At 36.7% G+C, this 22,125-nt stretch overlaps 1 protein-coding gene across 1 annotated transcript in view; it reads left to right on the top strand.

Moving 5' to 3' along the window:
* The window catches only part of LOC128579470 (putative ankyrin repeat domain-containing protein 20A4), an 86,276-nt gene extending 65,563 nt beyond the window's left edge, over positions 1–20,713 (top strand). The window contains exons 13-17 of the mRNA XM_053581548.1: positions 2,591–3,037; positions 5,891–5,958; positions 17,965–18,025; positions 20,589–20,617; positions 20,703–20,713. Of these exons, the coding sequence (XP_053437523.1) occupies positions 2,591–2,781 (191 nt within the window). The 3' untranslated portion in view covers positions 2,782–3,037; positions 5,891–5,958; positions 17,965–18,025; positions 20,589–20,617; positions 20,703–20,713. The remainder of the gene's footprint in view (positions 1–2,590; positions 3,038–5,890; positions 5,959–17,964; positions 18,026–20,588; positions 20,618–20,702) is intronic.
* Positions 20,714–22,125: the final 1,412 nt, after the last annotated feature.

Genomic DNA, 22,125 nt, shown 5'->3' with positions numbered 1-22,125 from the left:
TAGAAAAAAGAAAAGATGAAGCAAAACAGTGATAAATTGTATGTCTTCTCAGGTGTCAGCAACAGATGATGAAATTGAGAGTATCACTTAAGGAACTGAATCTTTAGTCCCATCTCAGTATAGTGCGAGAGCTGAGCAAAGGCAAGAAATCAGGAAGAGGACAGCTTTACAAAAGGGGATGAAGAAGTGGGAAAGCAGACAGTACAGAGTACATGGAGAGAAAAGGAGCAGATGGATGTAATGTCAGGGTGGTCCAATAAAATACTTCTTAAGTAAAAGGTAGATTAAAGTGTTAGGTGGGAAGAATGTAGTAAAATGAGCTTCCAGTGCCAAAATGAGTGAGACAAGTAGCACCAACATCCATGTTCTCCCTGTGTTTCTCACTGTTTGGAAGCCATTAAGGGCTGAGGCCCTTGTTCATGCAGAGCTGTTTGATGGAGTGTGGAGCTGTTATGTGTATGCAATTTCATGTCATATAAAGTGATGTTTCTTCATAGCATATGGTTCAATTTTATGAAAGTGGATAGAAGACAATGGGCTTCTTCGTGGAGAGGTCAGGAAAGCTGTAGCCCAGTAACATTCCATTAGAAACATGGTGATTTTAAATGCCATTTCAGTGTGGAATATGTGACTGGGAGCACCTGGAGGCTGTATTCCAAGGGCTATTTTTAGGTAAAGAAATGTGGACTGATACTCTTTAAAGACCAGATATTCTCAAACATTAAGTAATCAATGGGGACCATGTTAAAGATGCACATTGTGATTGAGCAGGTTTGTGATTCTACAGTCGTAATGCATTCTCATTTGTTTCCAGTACTGTTGGTCCTCAGAACGCCCTGAATAACTAGGGCATAGAGTTCTCCGTAGAGAAATGTGTAGGAGGCGCCATTGAAGAGCACTTCCAACCTAGAATCAAGGGAAAGCATTATTTTGTTCTTATTTCTGAGCATTTTTCTAGCTGGAGGATAACACTGAATGATAGAGAAATTGAAACACTAGATATATGATGTTTTGCTAAATAAAGAGGAAAGAGGTGGTGGAAATAATCTATCAAAAGAATGCAGGTGGCAGATTGCAAGATTTTTTTTTTTTTTTTTTTTTGGCAAACGAAGAGGGCTTGTGAGTGGTCATAGAGGCAAGGCAGAAAGAAGGTAGCGAGGTAATTTCTCAGTTACTGAAGAGCAAACATGAGAGAACTCAGTTCAGGTGGCTTCAGGAAATTTGCACACACAGAGAAGATTGGGTTACTGCAGCTCCAGAGATTACTGGAAGGAGGAGGAAGTGCTGGATTGGGGCAGAACACAGGGAGGCATTTCTTTTCTCCAGAAGGATCAGGCATCTGTGATATATGTTGCATTGACACTATTTAATCAGATCAGGTTACTTTGAACAAATATGGCTGGCTTTTTTTGCAAATGTTATTTTTTTTTCTATAAAGTAGTTGTTTCCTAATTCCCTTAATGTGAGATCTTCAAGAACACTAATTTTAGAAACAGTACACTTAGCATTTGATGCAATCTGTATAAAAGTAAAGTATGCAAGCAAAACATGTATCCCCAAATATTCTGAAAATTTAAAAAAAACCTAAAAGCTTATTTTTGCCTCTTATGAAATTTAATGTCATATTCAATGAATATTCTAGTGATTTTTGAATATAAAAATTCATTAACATCTAGTAATTCTTTTTAAAAAACATTTTAACCTTTTTTTTTTTTGTAGTTTGTAGGGCCAGGGCTTGGTTTGAATCTGCCACCTCTGGCATATGGGGCCAGTGCCCTACTCCTTTGAGTCACAGGAGCCACCCAAGATCTAATAATTATATGGCCATTCAATGTTTCCTTTTTGATAAATAGTTCACCATAGATAGCTCAGTATATGTAATTTCTCACATACCTCTTATATGAATTGAGAAAGAAAATTAACAGCACAAAAGTAGAGGACCTAAGAAATATTGGTATACTTGCGTCTCGTGTGGGTGTAGAAAAGATCAAATTTTTAAAACTGCTATTCTGCAAGGGTCTAGCCATGCAGATCGATTGAACCCTTTCTCTAATGAGAAATGGATTATGCCCTCATCTGAACTGTCATCATAGCTGTGTTTCTTCCTAAATGACGTCCACAAACTGAAGAACTTGGCAGTTAATTGCAGCCTATTGTACAAATGATGTTTTGGGTTGTAGTAAAGGCATGCTGTAAGCTTCTGCCATCGGCCTTGCCTTTTATGCTCTCTGGCTCATGATTTGCTCCTTCAAATAAGGACCACTCTCCACTCTTCTGTATGTGCACTTTTCTATATGAGTGATTTTCATTTGAAACATAATCTCACCTTTGAAGTTTTAACTGTATATTATATTAAACTTGTATTCCTATTGTCTTCAGTTTTTGTCTGTTATGCTCCTGTCTGCCTATAAATCAATCAATCCACCAATAAAAGAGAGAAAAAGCAGCCTGAAACCTAAAGTATTTATTTTCTAAGCCCAGCTTGGGGGTTCAGCTCAATAGGAACTCTCCACCACTGTATGTTTGGCTTTGTCATATTTACATTTGCACTGTCATTTACACTGATTTCTATGTTCTCTTTGTTTTTCAGTGCATGTTAAGACACAACCTCAGTATCAGGTAACAATATTCATTCAGGAAATTTGCACACACAGAGAAGATTGGATTACTGCAGCTCCAGAGATTACTGGAAGGAGGAGGAAGTACTGGATTGGGGCAGAACACAGGGAGGCATTTCTTTTCTCCAGAAGGATCAGGCATCTGAGATATATGTTGCATTGATACTAGTTAATCAGATCAGGTTACTTTGAACAAAGATGGCTGGCTTTTTTTGCAAATGTTATTATTATTTGTTTTCTATAAAGTAGTTGTTTCCTAATTCCCTTCATGTGAGGGAATTATTTTCTGTACATTGTGTGAAATTGTGCTTTACTTATGATACAATTTGTTTCAAAGCTCACTGTGTGCGATGCTGATATAAAACCTCCTACTCCAAAAAAAGGAGTACAAAGGATTAAAGTTAAACCAGCTGCAACAGGTAATTTTCTTTTGTTGTTGTTGTTATTCTGCCTCCCATTGTTCTCTGATTTGGCATCCCTGTCCTTGTTAGGGAAATGACAGAGGTGAATTTGGTGACTCCACAACTTTCCAAGTGCTTCTTGAAATTCAAATCTTTACTTAGAGGAGCACTTCATGTTAACATCTCAGTCATGTTTAACTTTAATTATTCAATCTTTCTGATTTTACACTGATGATACAAAGGAAGTCAGATGATCCAATTAGTAGAGTATATTTGTGTGAGAGGGTATCCTTATTAGTAAAATAATTAATCACTCCTTTATGAATATTTGGTAGACACAGTCTTAAAACCATGATCCTGAAAGGTTAATAGTAGGAAATAGTCCTTCCGTACTATTGAATATATTACACAGAAGTAATCAACACCTGGAGTTGTCTGGACATTATTTCCATAGACTTTCAAAGTGTGTCTGGTGATAAATATTGCTGAGAATTAGTTTTTGTGTCATAAAATTGTACAAAAATGGTATAATTGCAACTTCTTTATTTGCTCAACTTTACATTTTTTGCATCTGTTGAGAATGACACTAGTATCCTTGTTTAATTTAAGCTCTCTATACCATTCCAACATATGTGTACCACACTTAACTGAACACTCTGAACGCAGATTAGAAAAGGGGCATTCATAAGTAAAGGTGATTGGGGATCCCTAGGAGCCTTTGTATACAGTGCATTGTAAACATTAAAGGTATTTGTACCAGAATGTTTATTGTAGCCCAATTCATAATTGCTAAGTCATGGAAGAAGCCCAAGTGCCCTTCGATCCACGAATGGATCAATAAATTGTGGTATATGTACACCATGGAATATTATGCAGCCTTAAAGAAAGATGAAGACTTTACCTCTTTCATGTTTACATGGGTGGAGCTGGAAAATATTCTTTTTAGCAAAGTATCTCAAGAATGGAAAATAAAGTATAAAATGTACTCAGCCCTACTATGAAACTGATTTATAGCTTTCATATGAAAGCTATAACCCTATTAAAGCACAAGGATATGGGGAAAGGGGTAAGGGAGGGGAGGGGAGGGAGAGGATGGGTGGATGGAGGGTAAATGGTGGGATCATACCTACAGAGCATTTTAAAAGGGTACAGGTGAAACTTACTAAATGCAGAATATAAATGTCTGAACACAATAATTAAGAAAATGCCATGAAGGCTATGTTAACCAGTTCAATGAAAATATTTCAAATTGTATACAAAACCAGCACATTGTACCCCATGATTACATTAATGTACACAGTTATGATTTAATTTAAAAAATCTTACTAAACTGAGCATTGAAATTGAAAAAATTATAATACAAAACTCAGATTATTTTATTCATTCCATAAAAAACCACATTACACTGGAGGCTAACACTATGTGAAACATTTCTGGAACCATTCATATATTTCAGAAGTGCATTTATTTTGCAGTATTGCCTGTAAGTCATCTTCTGTTTATACATGTGGCCCTGGAATTTACCTTCCCTAACTGTGGTCCCTCTCCAGGGCCATTAGGATGATTAAGCAGACCTTGAATTGGTAATACAGTACCTATAACAGTACCTTAGGTCTCACATGGGGTTTTCACAATCTGACTTTTTCTCAACTCTCCATTTTAGCCCTTTTCCTGTGTGTCTGTCTTTTCACTAGCATTACTGAACTACCTCTGGGAGTGCCCTCTGAACCAATCCCTCTCTGTTGGACAAATGCACATCCTCTTTCAGACTTGTTTTTACTCCTGCTTCTTCCTGTCCTCCTCTCCCTTTTTCCTGGCCTCTCCATCTTTTCATCTTGCTCATCTCACCCTTTACTTCTCAGTTCAGACATGACTTCTGGAAAAGCCAACCTTGACAGATCTTATTCATTTCCCTTTAACCAAAGTATAATTATCAAGAATAGATAAAAACTGTGTGCCCAACAATGCTGTGGAATATTGTGTCCTACAGCCTTGGTATCTGGGGAATAGAAATGGAAATAATTAACTTATAGTTCAGGTGGGGAAGGTGCAGAAGAGAAATCCGTTAGTGCTGAGGCCTCAGTGAGAGAGTAGATGCCGTTTGTCCAGGGAAAGAGCTGTAATTAACAGAGTCCTCACATAGCAATCTGTGTCCAAAAATAAAGAAGGAAAGAATGAAAGAAAAGAAAAGAAAAGAGAAAAATAACAAGAAGAAAAAAGTAAAGAACAAACGTAATAAATATTGTCAGCATATTAGAAGGAAAGCATTTCACACGTAAGTCACAGGGCATACACTGATTATGGTATAAAAAGTAACAGCAACTTAGTGAATAACATGTGCAATGCCTGGCAGGTTCTATTAAGTAGGAGAAAGAAGTAAACAGGGCTATTTGATATGTTTTCCTGGATTGAAATTTTTTTCTTTGTTTATGATGGCTTTGTCATTTATGTTGGGTGGATGAATTTCTGCGTGAATCTGTGATCTTTGTGTGCCTTTTACACACTAATGCCTGGTAGTTTTCTGAGTGGTTTTTCAAGTGTTAGATAATTAGGAGTATTTGTTAAAGAAGTATATAGTCTGCTAAAGACAACTTCATCTAACTCTCAATCTATAAAATAAAAAGAAATTTAGCTTTCTATCCATTTTTATAAAGCTGATAGCTTTTACCACATAATTCTAAGCAACTCATTGTTAGATTAATTAGGAGTATTTTTTAAGGAAGTCTATAGTCTGCTAAAGACTTAAATTCATCTAAACTCCCAATTTATAAAATCAACAGAAATGTAGCTTTCTATCCACTTTTATAAAGCTGATAGCTTTTATCACATCATTCTAATCAACTCATTTACCTAAATATATGAAATTTACAGTATACAACTTTGTTACATCAGAAGAAGAGGAAGAAGAGCCTAAAGGAGATGAAAATGACAAGCCACAGGTATAAACAAATTTACATTTATGTTTCTGGTTTAATACTGTTTTATTTATGTGAATGATGTGACATAGTCCAAGGGACATTTCCTACTGGAATAGTATTTTAGAATTCATATGTCATAAGCTAATGTTTAAGTTGAGGGAGTTTTTTTAACTAGTTATAAAACTTAAACCTTCCTAGAGTGAAGAGTGACTTATAGCTAATCTTTGTCCTTGGAATCGAGGCAGAGAATTTCTGATGTTTTTCTGGTTCTTTAGTTTTATAACCTTATATAATAAGGAAGGTTTTGCCAAGTACGGAATCATATTACTAAGCAAGAGAAATTATGAGCAATTTCACCAAGATGGCCACTGAGTTGGACTCATGTTCAAAGAATCACCATTCCCAATGTCCCAAACTGTAGTGCAATTTTACACTGCCAGTCATTCATGCCAGGTAAAGTATTTCTTTCTCCTTATGGCCTCTGACTCAGTTCAGTGTGTGTTGAGAGAGGGAAAGGGGTCATTAGACTGTGCCTATGAAGATAATCCTACCTTAAGAATGGGACATTGATGTGAGGGTGCAGCAGTAAGTTTGTAACTACTTACCTGCAGGACATTATTAAATGGTATAAAGGTTCCTTCACGCACTGTCTTAAGAGGACATTAGAATATCTTAGTCATAGGCTTAAGCAGATAGATAGTCTGTGTCAGAAAATAGCACTGTCATATTATGGATATCATTTGAATTTACATTTGAGGATTGGCTTTTCTTTCTGATTGCTATTGATTTTATCATGTAATAATGTATAGTTTCCCAGGTTTGAGTTGTCATCAGTTTTTAAAAACAGTTCGGAAATGCAGTCGGGGGGGGGCCACTATTGAGGTTAGAAGGTTTTAGTTAGGGAGGCTCTGTATTCACACTAGTTATCTACTGATGCATTTGGTCGTTTTTAAAGATAATAAGTTAATTCTGGACTGAATGAGAATGTTACATTTGTAGTTCACAATTTTTTTCTATGTGTTCTCTAAGGAATATTATTTTTTAATATGTATTTACAATCCAGTGATTTCAGAGTAGATAAATACATTTAGGAAGTTTTCCAGTACGATTCTTATTTTCTAATTTTATTTTGGAAAGAACATTCTCCTTGACAGAAAACACAACTGAGAAATAAAATAAGCACAAGAATATTGCATGTTTGCATATGAAAACATGTCTCCTGACTAGGAATAAATGAGGACTGATAGAATATATCTGTATATTCAGATCTTCCTTGTGTGCAAAAGTATGAGCAAATGTGGGGTCAAACAAGGTGAAGTGGAATGGGGAAATCAATAAAAACACCTAAGAAATGAGCTCTAACAGTGTTCTGACTAAAACTATGAATAATACAAAATTCCTGCTTGCCCTATAGCTGAGTTACTGTAAGGAAGAAGCACAGTTTTTTAAAAGCACCTTCTATAAGTGTCCTTGTGATAAACGGATTTTTTTTTCTTTTGGGTAGATGCCCAGCAGTGGGATTGCAGGGTCAAATGGGTAGTCTAGCTTGAGGTCTTCGATGGTTCTCCACACTGCCTTCCAAAAAGGCTGTATTCATTTGCAGTTCCACCAGCAGTGTAAAGTGTTTTCTCTCCTCATCCATGCCAGCATCTACAGTTTTGAGACTGTGATGTGAGCCATTCTCCCTGGGGTTAGATGGTATTTCAGGGTGGTTTTCATTTGCATTTCTCTAATTATTAGGGATGATGTGCAGTTTTCATATGTTAATAAGCCATTCCCCTGTTTGTCTTCTTTAGAAAAGTTTCTATTCATCTCTCTTGCCCAGTGATCTAAGGGATTGTTGACTCTTTTAATGTTTATTACTTCAAGTTCTCTGTAGATCCTAGTTATCAAGCTTTTGTCTGAATCAAAATATGCCAATAACCTTTCCCTATTTATTCCAGCCTATTTATTGAAGCTCAATTTACTATCACCAAAATGTGGAAGCAGCCTAAATGCCCACCAACTCAAGAATGGATTAAGAGCTGTGGTATTTGTATAGCATGGAATACTACTCAGTCACTAAAAAAGACAGAGATTTCACATCCTGTGTATTAACCTGGATGCATGTGGAACACATTATTTTTAGTAAAGCATCACAAGAATGGAGAAATAAGAACCCTATGTACTCAATTCTGATATGTGGACAATTAAGGTCCTAGTATGCAATGGGGGTGAGGGATGGGGAGAGCTGAGAAAAGGAAGGAGGGCGGGCATGGGGGACAGATTTCACCTTTTGCGGGGCAGGACACAAATATAATAGGCTCCTTATCTGACAAAACCAATTAATGTAACCTACTTCTATGTACCCTCAATGAGTCCCCAACAATTAAAAAAAAAAAAAGCTTCATCTAATTTAACAAATAGTATACCAGACTGTGAGGGGAAAGATGCACCTGGAATGTCCACTCCTTAGTGCTTCAGGCATTTTCTCAAGAAAAAGTCCTCATGCCTACATTGTGTCCCCTAGGAATACTCACCACTCACCCTCTAAACTTTATTTAAATGAAAAAAATAAACTCTGAAAATTATAACAATCCAGATAGACATTAGGAATACACTTGACGCAGGTGAGGAGAAATGTGAAAATGTTACAGACAGTAAATAAGCAAGAAACTCAGAAGTTACAGTTGAAATGAATGGACACTAAGTTTTTTTTTTTTATGTCTTTAATATGATGTTTTTATTTTATTATTTTATTTCATAATTTTTTTTCAATCATAACTCTGTTCCTTAATGCCTTTATGGGGTATAATGTGCTGATTTTATATACAATTTGGAATGCTTACATCAAACTGGTTAACATTGCCTTCACCTCACTTAATTATTTGTTGTGTTAAGGCATTTATACTCTACTCCTAATAGATTTAACATGTACCCTTAATATACACCATAGATGATGTCCCACCAATTATCCTCCATCTACCCGGCCTCCCCGGTCCCCTGCCCTTCCTCTCCTGTTCTCTGGTCATTCTGGGCTACACTTGTGTTTTATCATTTGTGTAAAAGTGTGTGGGATTATATGTTGGTTTCATAGTAGTACTGAGTACATTGGATACATTTTTCCCATTCTTGAGATACTTTTCACTAAGAATAATATGTTCCAGCTCCATCTATGTGACACAAAATAAATAAAGTCTCCATCATTTTATGGATGTATGATATTCAATTATACATACACACACACACACACACACACACACACACACACCATAAGTTGTTAATCCATTCATGGGTCTATGGGCACTTGGGCTTCTTCCATGACTGAGCAATTATGATTTGGGCTTAAATAAACATTGTGGTACAAATATCTATGTTGTAAAATGATTTGTGGTCATCAAATATAGACCTAGTAGAGGAATTGCAGGATCAAATGGCAGGTCTCCTTTCAGTTCCCTAAGTGTAATCCAAACCTCTTTCCAAAAGGAACATTTCAGCTTGCATTCTCACTAGTAGTGCAGAAGTGTTCCCTTCTCTCCACGTCCACACCAACATCTGCACTTTTGGGATTTTGTGATGTGGGCTACTCTCACTGGAGTTAGATGATGTTTCAATGAGGTTTTGATTTGCATTTCTCTGATGAATAGGGATGATGAGCAGTTTTTTTCATGTGTCTATAGGCCATGCACCTGTCTTCTTCAGAGAAGCTTCCATTCAAATCTTTTGCCCACAATGAAATGGGATCACTTGTTCTCTTTTTATTAATTAGCTTGAGTTTTCTGTGGATTCTAGTTATCAAAACTTTGTCAGAAACATAACCTGCAAATATCTTCTCCCATTCTGAACTTTATTTAAATGAAAAGAAGTATAATGTGAAAATGTTAATAATGTGCAAAGAACCTGGACATGTATTTAACAAACATGAGGAGAAATGTGAAAATTATACTGACACTAAAAGAAGGAAGGAACTCAGAAGTTACCACTGGAATGAAGGAAGACCATGACTTTCAAAGTGTAGTGGCAAGAAATAGGAACCAAACACCATTAATTGGATATTAGATATCAGAACTATGGTTCAATCTAGTAATGCAAAATTTGTGACTTGATAACTTTAGAGAAATGAAGTGTGGGCTTGTTCAAGTGAAAGGGCACAGTGCTTCTGCTTCTACAGGCACTTATGAAGAAGGAAAAGCAGTACATACTGCACGTGTTCCTGAGGCATGAATCAGAAAATATTCATCCCATCTTTTTTAATGGCTGGATATTATTCCATTGTATACTTATACCACAGCTTATGAATCCATTCTTGGGTTTGGGGGCATTTAGGCTGTTTCCACATGTTGACAATTGTAAATTGAGCTGCCGTAAACAGTCTAGTGCAAGTGTTCTTATGGGAAAAGGATTTTTTTTTTCCTTCTGGGTAGATACCAAGTAATGGGTTTGCAGGATCAAATGGGAGGTCTACCTGGAGTTCTTTGAGGGTTCGCCACACTGCCTTCCAAAAAGTTAGTTTTACTTTGGCATCCCACCAGCAGTGTAGAAGTGTTCCCTTCTCTCCACATCCATGCCAGTGTATGCAGTTTTGAGATTTTGTGATGTGTACTATTCTCACTGTGTTTAGATGATATCTCAGGGTGGTTTTGATTTGCATTTTTCTAATAATTAGAGATCATGAGCATTTTTTCATATGTTTGTTAGCCATTAGTCAATCTTCTTTAGAGAAGGTTATATTCATCTCTCTTGACCAGGGATTTATGGGAGTGCTTGCTTTTTTCCTGTGGATTAATTTGAGTTCTATGTAGATCCTAGATATCAATCTTTTGTCTGATTCAAAATATGGAAATATCCTTTCCTATTGTGTAGTTATCTATTTGCTTTGGTTCTTGTCTCCTTAGCTGTACAGAAGCTTTTTAATTTAATTAAGTCCCATTTGTTTATTTTTGTTGTTGTTGCAATTGCTATGTAAGTCTTCTTCACAAGGTCTTTCCCCAGGCTGATATCTTCCGGTGTTTTTCCAATGCTTTCTTTTAGGATTTTTATCATTTCATGCCTTAAATTAAGGTCTTTATTTCCATCTTGAATCATTTTTTGTGAGTGGAGAAAAGTGTGGGTCCAGTTTCAGTCTCTTACATGTGGATATCCAGTTCTCCCAGCACCATTTATTGATTACAGATTCTTTCCTCCAGTATATGTTCTTGTTTGTTTTATCAAAGATTGGGTGGCTGTACCATGTTAGTTTCATTCCCTGGTTTTCTACTCAAATCCAAATGTATATGTCTCTATTTTTGTCAGTGTCATGCTGTTTTGACCACTATGACCTTGTAGTACAGCCTAAAGTCTGGTATGCTGATGCCCTCAGGTTGGTTTTTACCCTTAGGAACTGCTTTGGCTATATGGAATTTTTTATGGTTCCATACAAAATGAAGAATTATTTTTTTCCAGCTCTTGAAAGCACAGCGAGTACTTTAATAAGAATGGCATTGAATCTGTAGTTTGCTTTGGGATGTATAGACATTTTAACAATGTTGATTCTTCCCAGCCATGAGCATAGTCTGTTCTTCCATTTGTTAATATCTTCTGTTATTGTTTTCTTAGGGGTTCGTAGTTTTCTTTGTAGAGGTCACGCACCTCTTTGGTGATGTATATTTCTGGGCATTTCATTTTCTTTTAAGCTACTGTGAAGGGTATTATGTCCTTAATTACCTTCTCATCTTGGCTGTTATTGGCATTTGCATAAGCTACTGATTTTTGGACATTGGTTTCATATCCTGAGACATTACTGTATTTTTTTTAATCACTTCCAGGAGTCTTCTGGTTGCATCCTTATGGTTATTTAACTATAAGGTCATATCATCAGCAAAGAGGGAGAGCTTCACTTCTTCTGCCCCCTTTTGGATCCCCTTTATTTCCTTCTCTTGCCTCATTATATTGGCTAGAACTTCCAGCACTACCTTGAATAGTAGTGGTGATAGAGGACAACATTGTCTGTTCCAGTTCTGAGTGGAAAAGTTTTCAGTTTTATTCCAATCAGTATAATATTAGCTGTGGCTTTGTCATAGATAGCTTCAAGCAGTTTAAGGAATACACCACCAATGCCTATATTCTTCAGAGTTCTAATTAGAAAAGGATGTTTCACTTTTACCAAATTTTTTTTCTGCTTCTATTGAGAGCATGATATGGTCTTTGTTTTTGGTTCTATTGATATGGTGAATTAAATTTATGGATTTGTATATGTTAAACCAGCCTTGCATCCCTGGACTGAATCCTACTTGACCATGATGTATGAATTTTTTAATGATAAACTGTCATCTACAGACTAGGATTTTATCGAGAATTTTTGCAACTATATTCATTAGTAAAATTAGTCTGTAGTTTCCTTTTTAGTTGGATCTTTTCCTGGTTTTAGTATCAGAGTTATGTTTACTTCATAGAATGTTTTAGTGAAGATTCCTTCCTCCTCAATTTTTTGGAATAATTTTTTTCAGTATGGGTATAAGCTGCTCTTTGAAAGTTTGATAGAACTGTGGTGTCAAGCCATCTGACCTGGGCATTTTTAGGGTGGGGGGATATTTTATTGCTTCTTTGATCTCAGTGCTTGAAATTGGTCTGTTCAGAAAGTCTATTTCTTCTTAAGTCTAGTACAAGGGCATGTTTCCAAGTATTGATCCATTTCCTTCACATTGTCAAATTTCTGGGCATGGAGTTTCTTGAAGTATTCAGTGATAATCTCTTATATCTCTGTAGCATCTGTTGTTATTTCACCTTTATCATTTATAATTGAGGTTACTAGAGATTTTACTTTCCTGTTTCCAGTTAGTGTGGTCAAAAGTTTATCTGTTATTTACTTTTTCAAAAATCCAACTTTTTATTTCATTAATTTTCTGAACTTTCTTTTGTTTTCAATTTCATTAACATCTGATTTAATTTTGGCTATCTCTTTTCTTCTGCTGAGATTAGGGTCTTTTTCCAATTCCATAAGATGATTTGTGAGTGTGCTGATGCACTCAATTTTGGGTTTTTGAAGGTGGGCTTGTAGCACAATAAATTTTCCTCTCAGGATAGATTTTGTTGCATCCCAGAGGTTTTGGTAAATTCTGTCATAACTATTGTTATGTTTGAAGAAATTAACCCTTTCCTTTTTTTTTATCTCTTTCTGAACCCAACTATCATTCAGCATAAGGTTATAAAGTTCACAAGACTTTGTGTGGGCATGAACAATTTTGTTGGAGTTGATCATCAGCATTATAGTCTTGTGTTCTGAGAAGAAGCATGATATAATTTCTATTCCTTTAATTTTGCCGAGATTTGATTTGTATCATAGGATGTGATCTATTTTGGAGCATGTGCCATGAGCTGATGAAAAAAAAAGTATATTCTTTTGCTTTAGGATGGGGTATTCTACCCATTTGTTCTAGAGTCATATTTAAGTCATTTGTAGCCTAGTTTAGTTTCTGTTTAGAGGATATGTCCAATTTTGTCAGAATAGTGTCAAAGTCCTGACTGTTAAGATATTCTGGGACATAGGCAGCGCCTGTGGCTCAGTGAGTAGGGCACCGGCCCCATATGCTGAGGGTGGCGGGTTCAGGCCCAGCCCATGCCAAACTGCAACAAAAAAATAGCCGGGCGTTGTGGCGGGTGCCTGTAGTACCAGCTGCTTGGGAGGCTGAGACAAGAGAATCACTTAAGCCCAGGATTTGGAGGTTGCTGTAAGCCGTGTGACACCATGGCACTCTACTCGATAGTGGTACAATGAGACTCTGTCTCTACAAAAAAAAAAAAAAAGATATTCTGGGATATCACATTGCTGAGACCATTCAAGGTCTGTTGTATAAATCTGTATTTAAGTTAGGTGCATAAATATTTAAAATTGAGGTCTCTTCTTGTTGTGTTGTTCCTTTTACAACTATGAGGTGTCCTTGTTTGTCTTTCTTAAATAAAGTTGCTTTGAATCTGATTGTATCTGAGAACATAATTGCAACCCTTTATGATTTCCATTTGCTTGGTGCACTGTTTTCTATCCCTTAACCCTGAGGCTTGATTTGTCCTTCAGGGCTAGGTGTGTCTCCTGGAGACAGCGTATGGATATCTTGGGGTTTATTATTGTTGTTTGTTTGTTTGTTTTTGTTTGTCATTTTATCCAATAAGCCAGCCAGTGCCTCTTCAGTGGGGAATTCAATCCATTTACATTTATTGAGAATGTTGATTAGAGTGGTAGAATTCTATTCATGTCATTATGAGATGGTTTATTGTGTAATTTTATCCTTTCTGACATTGTGGAAGCTAAGCTTTGGTTTTTGGCTTCTAGGTATTTTCTTTGTTAGTGGTTCACTGTGGTGTGCAGTATTGAGAATAGGTCTCAGTATTTCCTTTCGAGCTGGTCTTCTTGTGAGAAATTTCCTCAGTGCTTGTATATCAGCAAAAGATTGGATTTCTCCATCCATTTTGAAGCTAAATTTAGCAGGACACAGGATTCTGGGCTGAAAATTATTTTGTTTAAGGATGTTGAAGGTGTATGACCATGCTCTTCTGGCTTGGAATGTTTCAGTTGAAAAGTCTGCTATCAACCTACTGACCTTGTAGGTCAATTGGCACTTATTCCTAGCTGCTTGCAGAGTTTTCTCCTTCATCTTGACTTGTGACATGTTGATCAAATTGTGTCTTGGAGAGGCTCTGTTAGAATTGAGATGACTCCGGTTTGATATCCATCTGAAAAGTGTGTGTCAGGATCTTTAGTAAAACTAGGAAAGTTTTCATTTATCATAGTCTCCAGTAGGGCTTCCTTGCCTTTGGGTCAATCTTCTTCCTCTTTTGGTATTCCTATCATCCATATGTTTGAATGCTTCATGGCATCTCCTAGTTCTATAAGCTCCTACTCTGCTTTCTCTCTCTTCTTTTCTGACTCTGTAACATCCTGTGTTAACTCAAAGACTTTATGCTCTAACTCTGATGTTCTTTCTTCTCTGTGGTATACTCTATTTGATACTTTTGACTGCTTCTTTACATTCCCTGATTGTCTGCTTCACTTATTTCAGCTCATCTGCATCCTATATTCTACCTATCTCTCATCTGACCTTTGGTTTTGTCTTTCCATTTTCGTATTCAATCCCTTTTGTGTCTCAGTCATCCATATTTTCAAATTGCCTTTCTGTTAAATCCATTAATTCCTTATAGGAAGAGTCTTAAAATTTCTTGACGGTCCCTTGGAAGAGTTGCTCTATTTTGGTTCTTCATGGTGCCTGAGTTTTTCTTTTGGTCCCTCCTCATGTGTGGTCTCTTCTAGTTCACTTCTTTTTGCTTCTTTCTCCTTCTCACTTCCTCCTCTCCTTCAAGTTACCTTGTCTCAGATTTTAGGTGGTGAAGAGGCCTCTTGTTGTGGGGTCAATAGGCAGAGGAGAGTAGGAGTAAGCAAGGAGAGGCAAGAGGAAAGAAAAAGAGAAAAAAAAAAGATGGAAGAAAGAAGGAAAGAGTAAGAGAAAAGCAAAAGAAAGAAACACACACACACACAAAAGCCAAAGTGTGGAGGGGGAATAATGGAAGAAATTTGAAGAACAGGTGAAAAGGAGAACAGGAAGGGAGGATGAGAGTGATAGCAGAAATGTTATTTTTCAGCAGGTTATATTTCAGGCATGTTATGGCCAAGCCTATAGGTTTTTGTGGAGCTGGGCTGGGTGGATTCCTCTAGTTCAGGCACTCCTTACCAGCTTGAACACATCCTGACTCTTCCTCTTCCATTAATAAAAACAGACAAACAACAACAACAAACCCAAAAACCAAGAAGGAAAAATTGAGTAAGGATGAAAAAAGAAAGAAAAAAATATATAGCAAAATAGGAAAGTTTTACAGCATAATCTTCCTAATACTATCTTCCTGGGGCCAACACTAGAAAGTTTTCCTGGCTTCTTTGAGCCAGACCACTGCTGAAATCTACCTGCCAGACCACCACTGTGTCACACCCACCCTCAGCAAAGAAAGGATGGAAAAAGAAGAAAAAATAAAAATACAAATATGAGAATAGATACATAAAATTAAATGTGCTGTTTAATCAAAGGAGAGAGAGAGGAGACAAATAAATAAAGAAGAAAGAGAACACACCAAGAAGAAAAAAAAAAATGTGGGAGGGGAATATCCTAGCTGATGCAGAAGCACTTTGGGAGAGGTGATAGGGAAGAGTCTCTATCAACTGAGAGAATGCTGAGGAATGAAGTGGGGACAGAAAAAATCAAGCTAAAATTCTGCAACAATAACAACAAAATACAGGAAACCTTGCCCTTTTTGAATGTAAAAATGAAAGTTAGTTAAAGAATCAGCCAAACAACTTAACAGGAAACAAAATACATTGAAATGAGATAAAGTGGGGGGGGGGAAGAAGCTCAAATAGCCTGATGTAAGCAATCTCAGCAACCAATAGAGGAAGGAAAGAAGAGAAATAAAAGAAACAATGATATCAACCCAAAGAAATTGTGTGTGTATATATATGGCTGATTCTTTAACTAACTTCCATATTTCCATTCAACAAGGGCAAGGGTTCCTGTATTTTTTTTTTTTTTTGGTGCAGGATTTTAGCTTGTTTATATAGTACATGTATATAAACATACACATGTATATGAGGTAGGGATACAACTTTAGTAGGAATATATTTATGTTGCAATATGTACTTCCTGAACACCTGATGGTGCAGTGAATATGGGGGACAAACAACACAACTGTTAACTTCTCTCTGGTCTTCAGGCTTAGAGCTGTTTCCCAGGTTAGCTGTTGGTGATCGCATGTTCACCTGCTCAGCACTCAGGCTCTGCTGATCTGAGATTCCGCAGCTCTGAAAAATTCTTTAGCCACAGGTCTGACAGATTTCTTCTACAACAGTTCCCATGGAGTGCGGGAGCCCCTCATGAGTGTAGGTCCACTCCCCACAGGCAGAACACAGATTACCACATCATAGGCCCTCAGCAAGAGGGTCCCCCCACAACCATCTGGTGCCCTTCATGACAATGGTGGCATTCTATTTGGGGACTTTATTCTCCCCATGAGAATATTTCACCCACTGCCAAACTGCAGCAGAACTGCGCTAGACAGCACCCTAATCTGACCACCAAATTCTGCTCAGGAGTACACACTACAATCTTTTCACTCAATGCCCAGCTTCCCCTAAGAACCAAAAACCATGAAAGGCTTCTTCTGGGACAGCTGTGGGGAGGCTGGATGTCATGGAGGCCACTGCTGGTGACTCAGCCTCCACTGAAGCCAGAGTGGACTCACAGAAACTTGCCTGTTGTGGTGGGGCTTTACTGTTCCGGCAAATGCAATAGTACACCACATCACCATACACCCTGAATTACCACTCCATGCCAATATTCCATGTTGGCAATGGTCTGGCCTTCTCCAGGAGAGCTCAGTTAAATGTCTTTCCCATCCACTGTCATGCTCTGCCCCGTCAAGTTTTTCTTCTCATAGGGTTTCCTTTCTTTAAAGCATTTTCCCTATCAGCAAACATTTTATCAAAAATATTTAGATGTAGTCAAGGAATTGTTCAGCTAAATATAGGAGTGTTGACAATGGTGAGGTTATACTTAACACAACATACTCCAAAGTTGTCCATTATGCCAGTATCTAATGTTAACATGGAAATATTTCTAGGGTTAAAAATATTTTAATGATGTAATGCCAGAACTATGACAACCCGTGTGTTAATCTTTTGCAACATTCACTTGTGTTAGAGAATACAAAGTAAAGTTATGGAAGGTGAAGTAAGTTACTTGTTGCAATATGACATGAGTTAAGATTTTGCATTTGAATATGTTTCCTTTGGCTGTCCATGTGAGGTGACAGTATCAATAGCAATACTAGGTGAAAGATAAGGTTCATCTAGAGAGCATATGTAAGGTTGCAAAGCTTTGATTTTCAAGAAATTCTTCTTTTATTTAAAGGTAAAATTATTGTTTTTAGAGTAGAAAATTCAGACATTTTTTAAGAAAGTGATTAGGAAATCTTGGTGCCACTTATTATAATTATACTGTAATTGAAACTCAATATTGATGTTACTTTTAACAGAGTCATTCTTCTGGGACTGGCAATTCAAATGGAACAAAGACAGTACCAGAACAAGTAAATGGTAAGGACTGCATCTGATGGAAAATGTCATGTGAAAGAATGTTTATTGAAAAACATGAGCACCAAGATATCATAAATGCCAAAGAAAACCACCTATTACATATACAATTAAAAAAAAATAAAATGAAAAAGCGAAACAGGTGTTAGGAACAAGTGAGGATGAAAGAGAGAGTATCACTAAAGGAGCAGAATCTTTATCCCATCTCCATATAGTCTGAAAGCTGAGCAAAGTCAGGAAACCTGGAAGTGAACAGGTTTACAAAAGGGAATGAAGAATGGGAAAGCAGACAGTACAGGGGTACATGGAGAGAAAAGGAGCAGATGGATGTAATGGCAAAGTGGTTCAGTAAAATACTTCCTAAATAAAAGGTAGATCAAGGTGTTATACAGGTGGGAAGAATATAATAAAATGAGCTTCCAGTGCCAAAAGGAGTGAGAGAAGTAGCACCAACTTCCCTGTTTTCTGTGTGTTTCTTAATGTTGGGAAGGCATTAAGGTCTGAGGCCCCTGGTCATGCAGAGCTGTCTGATGGAGAGTGGAGATGTTACATGTGTGCAATTTCATGTGGTATAAAGTGATGGTTCTTCATAACATATGGTTCAATTGGATGGAATTGGATGGAAGACAGTAGGCTTAGTTGTGGAGAGGCCAGGAAAGCTATAAACCTCTAACATTCCATTAGAAACTTTGTGATTTTAAATACCATTTTAGTGTGGAATATGTGATGGAGAGGAACTGGAGTCTATATTCCAAAGGATAATTTCAGGAAAAGGAATATATATTCACACTCTTTAGAGACCAGAGCTTCTCAAACATAAAGACATCAGTGGAGGCCATGTTAAAATGCACATTGTGATTGAGCAGGTTTGTGATTCTGCAGTGCTAATGCATTCTCAGGTGAGTCCAGGGCTGCTGTTCCTCACACCACCTTGAATAACTAGGGTATAGACTTCTCTGTAGGAAACCTGTAATAGGCGCCATTGAAGAATACTTCCAACCTAGAATCAAGGGAAAGCTTTGTTTTGGTCTTATTTTTGAGCATGTTTCCAGATGGAGGATAACACTGAATTATAGAGAGATTGAAATTCTAGGTATAAAATGTTATTGCTAAATAAAGAGGAAAAAGGTAGTGGAAATAATCCATCAAAGGAATGCAAATGTCAGATTTCAAGTTTTTTTTTTTTTTTTTTTTGCAAAGCAAGAGGGTTTGTGAGTGGGCACAGAGGCAGATAAGAAAGAAGTTAGCTAGGTAATTTCTCATTCCTGATGCGCAAACGTGATAGAACTCAGTTCAGGTGGCTTCAGGAAATTGGCACACACAGAGAAGATTGGATTATTGCAGCCCCAGAGATTACTGGAAGGAGGAAGAAATGCTGGGATTGAGGCAGACCACGGAGATGCATTTATTTTCTCTGGAATTATCAGGCATCAGAGATATGTTTTTCATTGATACTAGTTAATCAGATGAGGTTACTTTGAAAATAGATGACTGACTTTTAAATGCTATTTTTTCCTATAAAGCAGCTGTTTCCTAAAATCCCTTAATGGATTAATGTGACAACCCCAAGGGCACTAATTTTAGAAACAATACACTTATCACTTGATTAAATCTGTATAAGAGGAAAGTAGGTAAACAAAACATGTATCCCTTAATATTCTAAAATGTGAAAAACTGCCTAAAAGCTTATGTATGCCTTTTATAAATTTTAATGTCATGTCCAGTGAATAGTCTAGTGATTTTGGAATATAAAATTTCATTTATAGCTCATAATTCTGCGGCCATTCAGTGTGTTCCTTTTTGATAAATAGTTCATGATTGATAGGTCAGTATATATAATTTCTTGCATACCTCTTATGTGAGTTGAGGAAGAAAATTAATATGACAAAGTAGAGGACACAAAAAATATTGGTATACTTGTGTATTTATGGGTATGGAAAAAAATCACATTTTTAAAACTGTTATTTTAAAAGGATCTATCCATGTAGATCTATTGAACCCTTTCTCTAATGAGAAATGGATTATAACCTCCACTGAACTGTCATCACAACTGTGTTCCTTCTGAAATGGAGCACAGGCTGCAGAACATGTCAGATCCTTGCAGCATATGGTATAAATGATGATGTGGGTTGCACTAAAGACATACTGTAAGCTTCTTCCATCAGCCTGGTCCTTTATTCTCTCTGGATCATGATTTGCTCCTTTGAATAAAGACCACTCTTCACCCTGCTGTATGTGCACTTTTTCAGTTGAACTTTTTTTTTATTTATGTTTCATTTGAGTGAAAGCTAATGCCACTTTTGAAGTTTGAACTGAACATGATATTAAAATTATATCCTATTGTCTTCAGTTTTTGTGTTCTGTTCCTGTCTACCCCTAAATCAGTCAATCAATAAAACAATCAATACAAGAGGGAAAAAGCGAACCCAAACGTAAAGTAATTACTTTTAAAGCCAAGCTGGAGGGTTCAGCTCAATAGGAACTCTCCTCAACTGTATGCTTGTTTTCTTCATAGCTACATTTACACTGTCATTTACACCGATTGCACGTGTTCTTTGTTTTTTAGGGGATTCCAAGACAGAACCTCAATTTCAGGTAACAACATTCATTGTTTGTCTTGAACTATTCCCTGTATATTTTGTGAAATTATGCATTACTTATGATATACTTTTTTTCAAAGTTCACTGTAAGTACCTGTGACACAGAAGCTGTTACTCCAGATAAAGGAGTAGAAACAATTAAAGTGCAAGAAGCCACGACAGGTAATTTTCTTTTCTTTTGTTGTTCTTCTGGTTTTGGTTATTCTGCCTCACATAGTTCTCTGATTTGGCATCCCTTTCCTTGTTAGGGAATTGACTGAGGTGAATTTTGTAACTCCACAATTTTTCAAGTGCTTATTGAAATTCAAATCTTTACTTAGAGCAACACTTCATGTTAACACGTCAGTCATGTTTTAACTTTAATTATTCCATCTTACTGATTTTACTGAAATCAGATGATCCAATTAGCAGACTGTGTACGTGTGAGAGTGTATCCTTATTAGTAAAATTCTGCAACTTCTTTATTTTCTCAACATTACATTTTTTGGATCTGTCGAGATTGACCCTAGTTCCCTTGTTTAATTTAACCTTTCTATACCATTCCAACATACGTGTACCACACTTAACCCTCTGAGTTCAGATTAAAAAGGGGGCAAATGCAAGTAAAAGTGATTGGGATCATTAGGAGCTTTTGTATACCATGGGTTGTAAACATAAATACTTAGTGTAATTAAGTATTACACTGTGCTTTAAAATTGAAAAAAAAAATGAAATACCAAACCCAGATTCTTTTATTTATTCAATAAAATTCCACATTACACTGGGCACTGACACTATGTGAAGCACTTCTGGAAACATTCATATATTTCAGAAATGCATTTTTTTTGCTATATGGCCTGTAAGTCATCTTCTATTTATTCATGTGCCCCTAGAATTCATCTTCCTGACAGTATTTACTGTGGCCTCTCTCCAGGGCCAGTAGGATGATTAAATGTTTCTAAATTAGTAATATCCTAGTACTTTTAAGTTTCACAGAAGGCTTTTGCAATCTGACTTGTTCTCAACTCTCCATTTTAGCCCTTTCCCTGTGTGTCTGCCTTACTCTAGCACTACCGAAGAACCTCTGGGAGTGCCCTCTGAGCCAATCCCTCTATTTTGGACAAATGCACACCCTATTCCAGGCTTCTCTTTCCTCTTGCTGCTTTCTGTCCTGCTCTGACTTTTTCCTGGCCTCCTCAATTTTTCACCTTGCTCATCTCACCCTTTACTTCTCAGCTCAGACATGACTTCTGGAAAAGCCAACCTTGATGCATTTTATGTACATATTTTTAAACTTAGAGCCAATAATAGCCACATAAAACAAGATTCAGACTATTGGTCTAATGGGACTTTGGAAGATTTCACCCAAAGCAATTTGTCTTAAATGGCTTATAAGACAAAGGGATAGAAATGGAAAAAAAACGGTTCAAAAGCAATTTAAATAACCAATAATTTTATGGCCCTATAATTTTCTGTAACAGATAAAGACAAGACAAAAAATCAAAAAATTTAAAAAGAAAATAA

The sequence above is a fragment of the Nycticebus coucang genome, unplaced genomic scaffold (genome assembly GCF_027406575.1).
Source record: "Nycticebus coucang isolate mNycCou1 unplaced genomic scaffold, mNycCou1.pri scaffold_57, whole genome shotgun sequence".
Lineage (NCBI taxonomy): Eukaryota > Metazoa > Chordata > Mammalia > Primates > Lorisidae > Nycticebus > Nycticebus coucang.
This window is presented reverse-complemented; position numbering and strand designations above follow the sequence as displayed.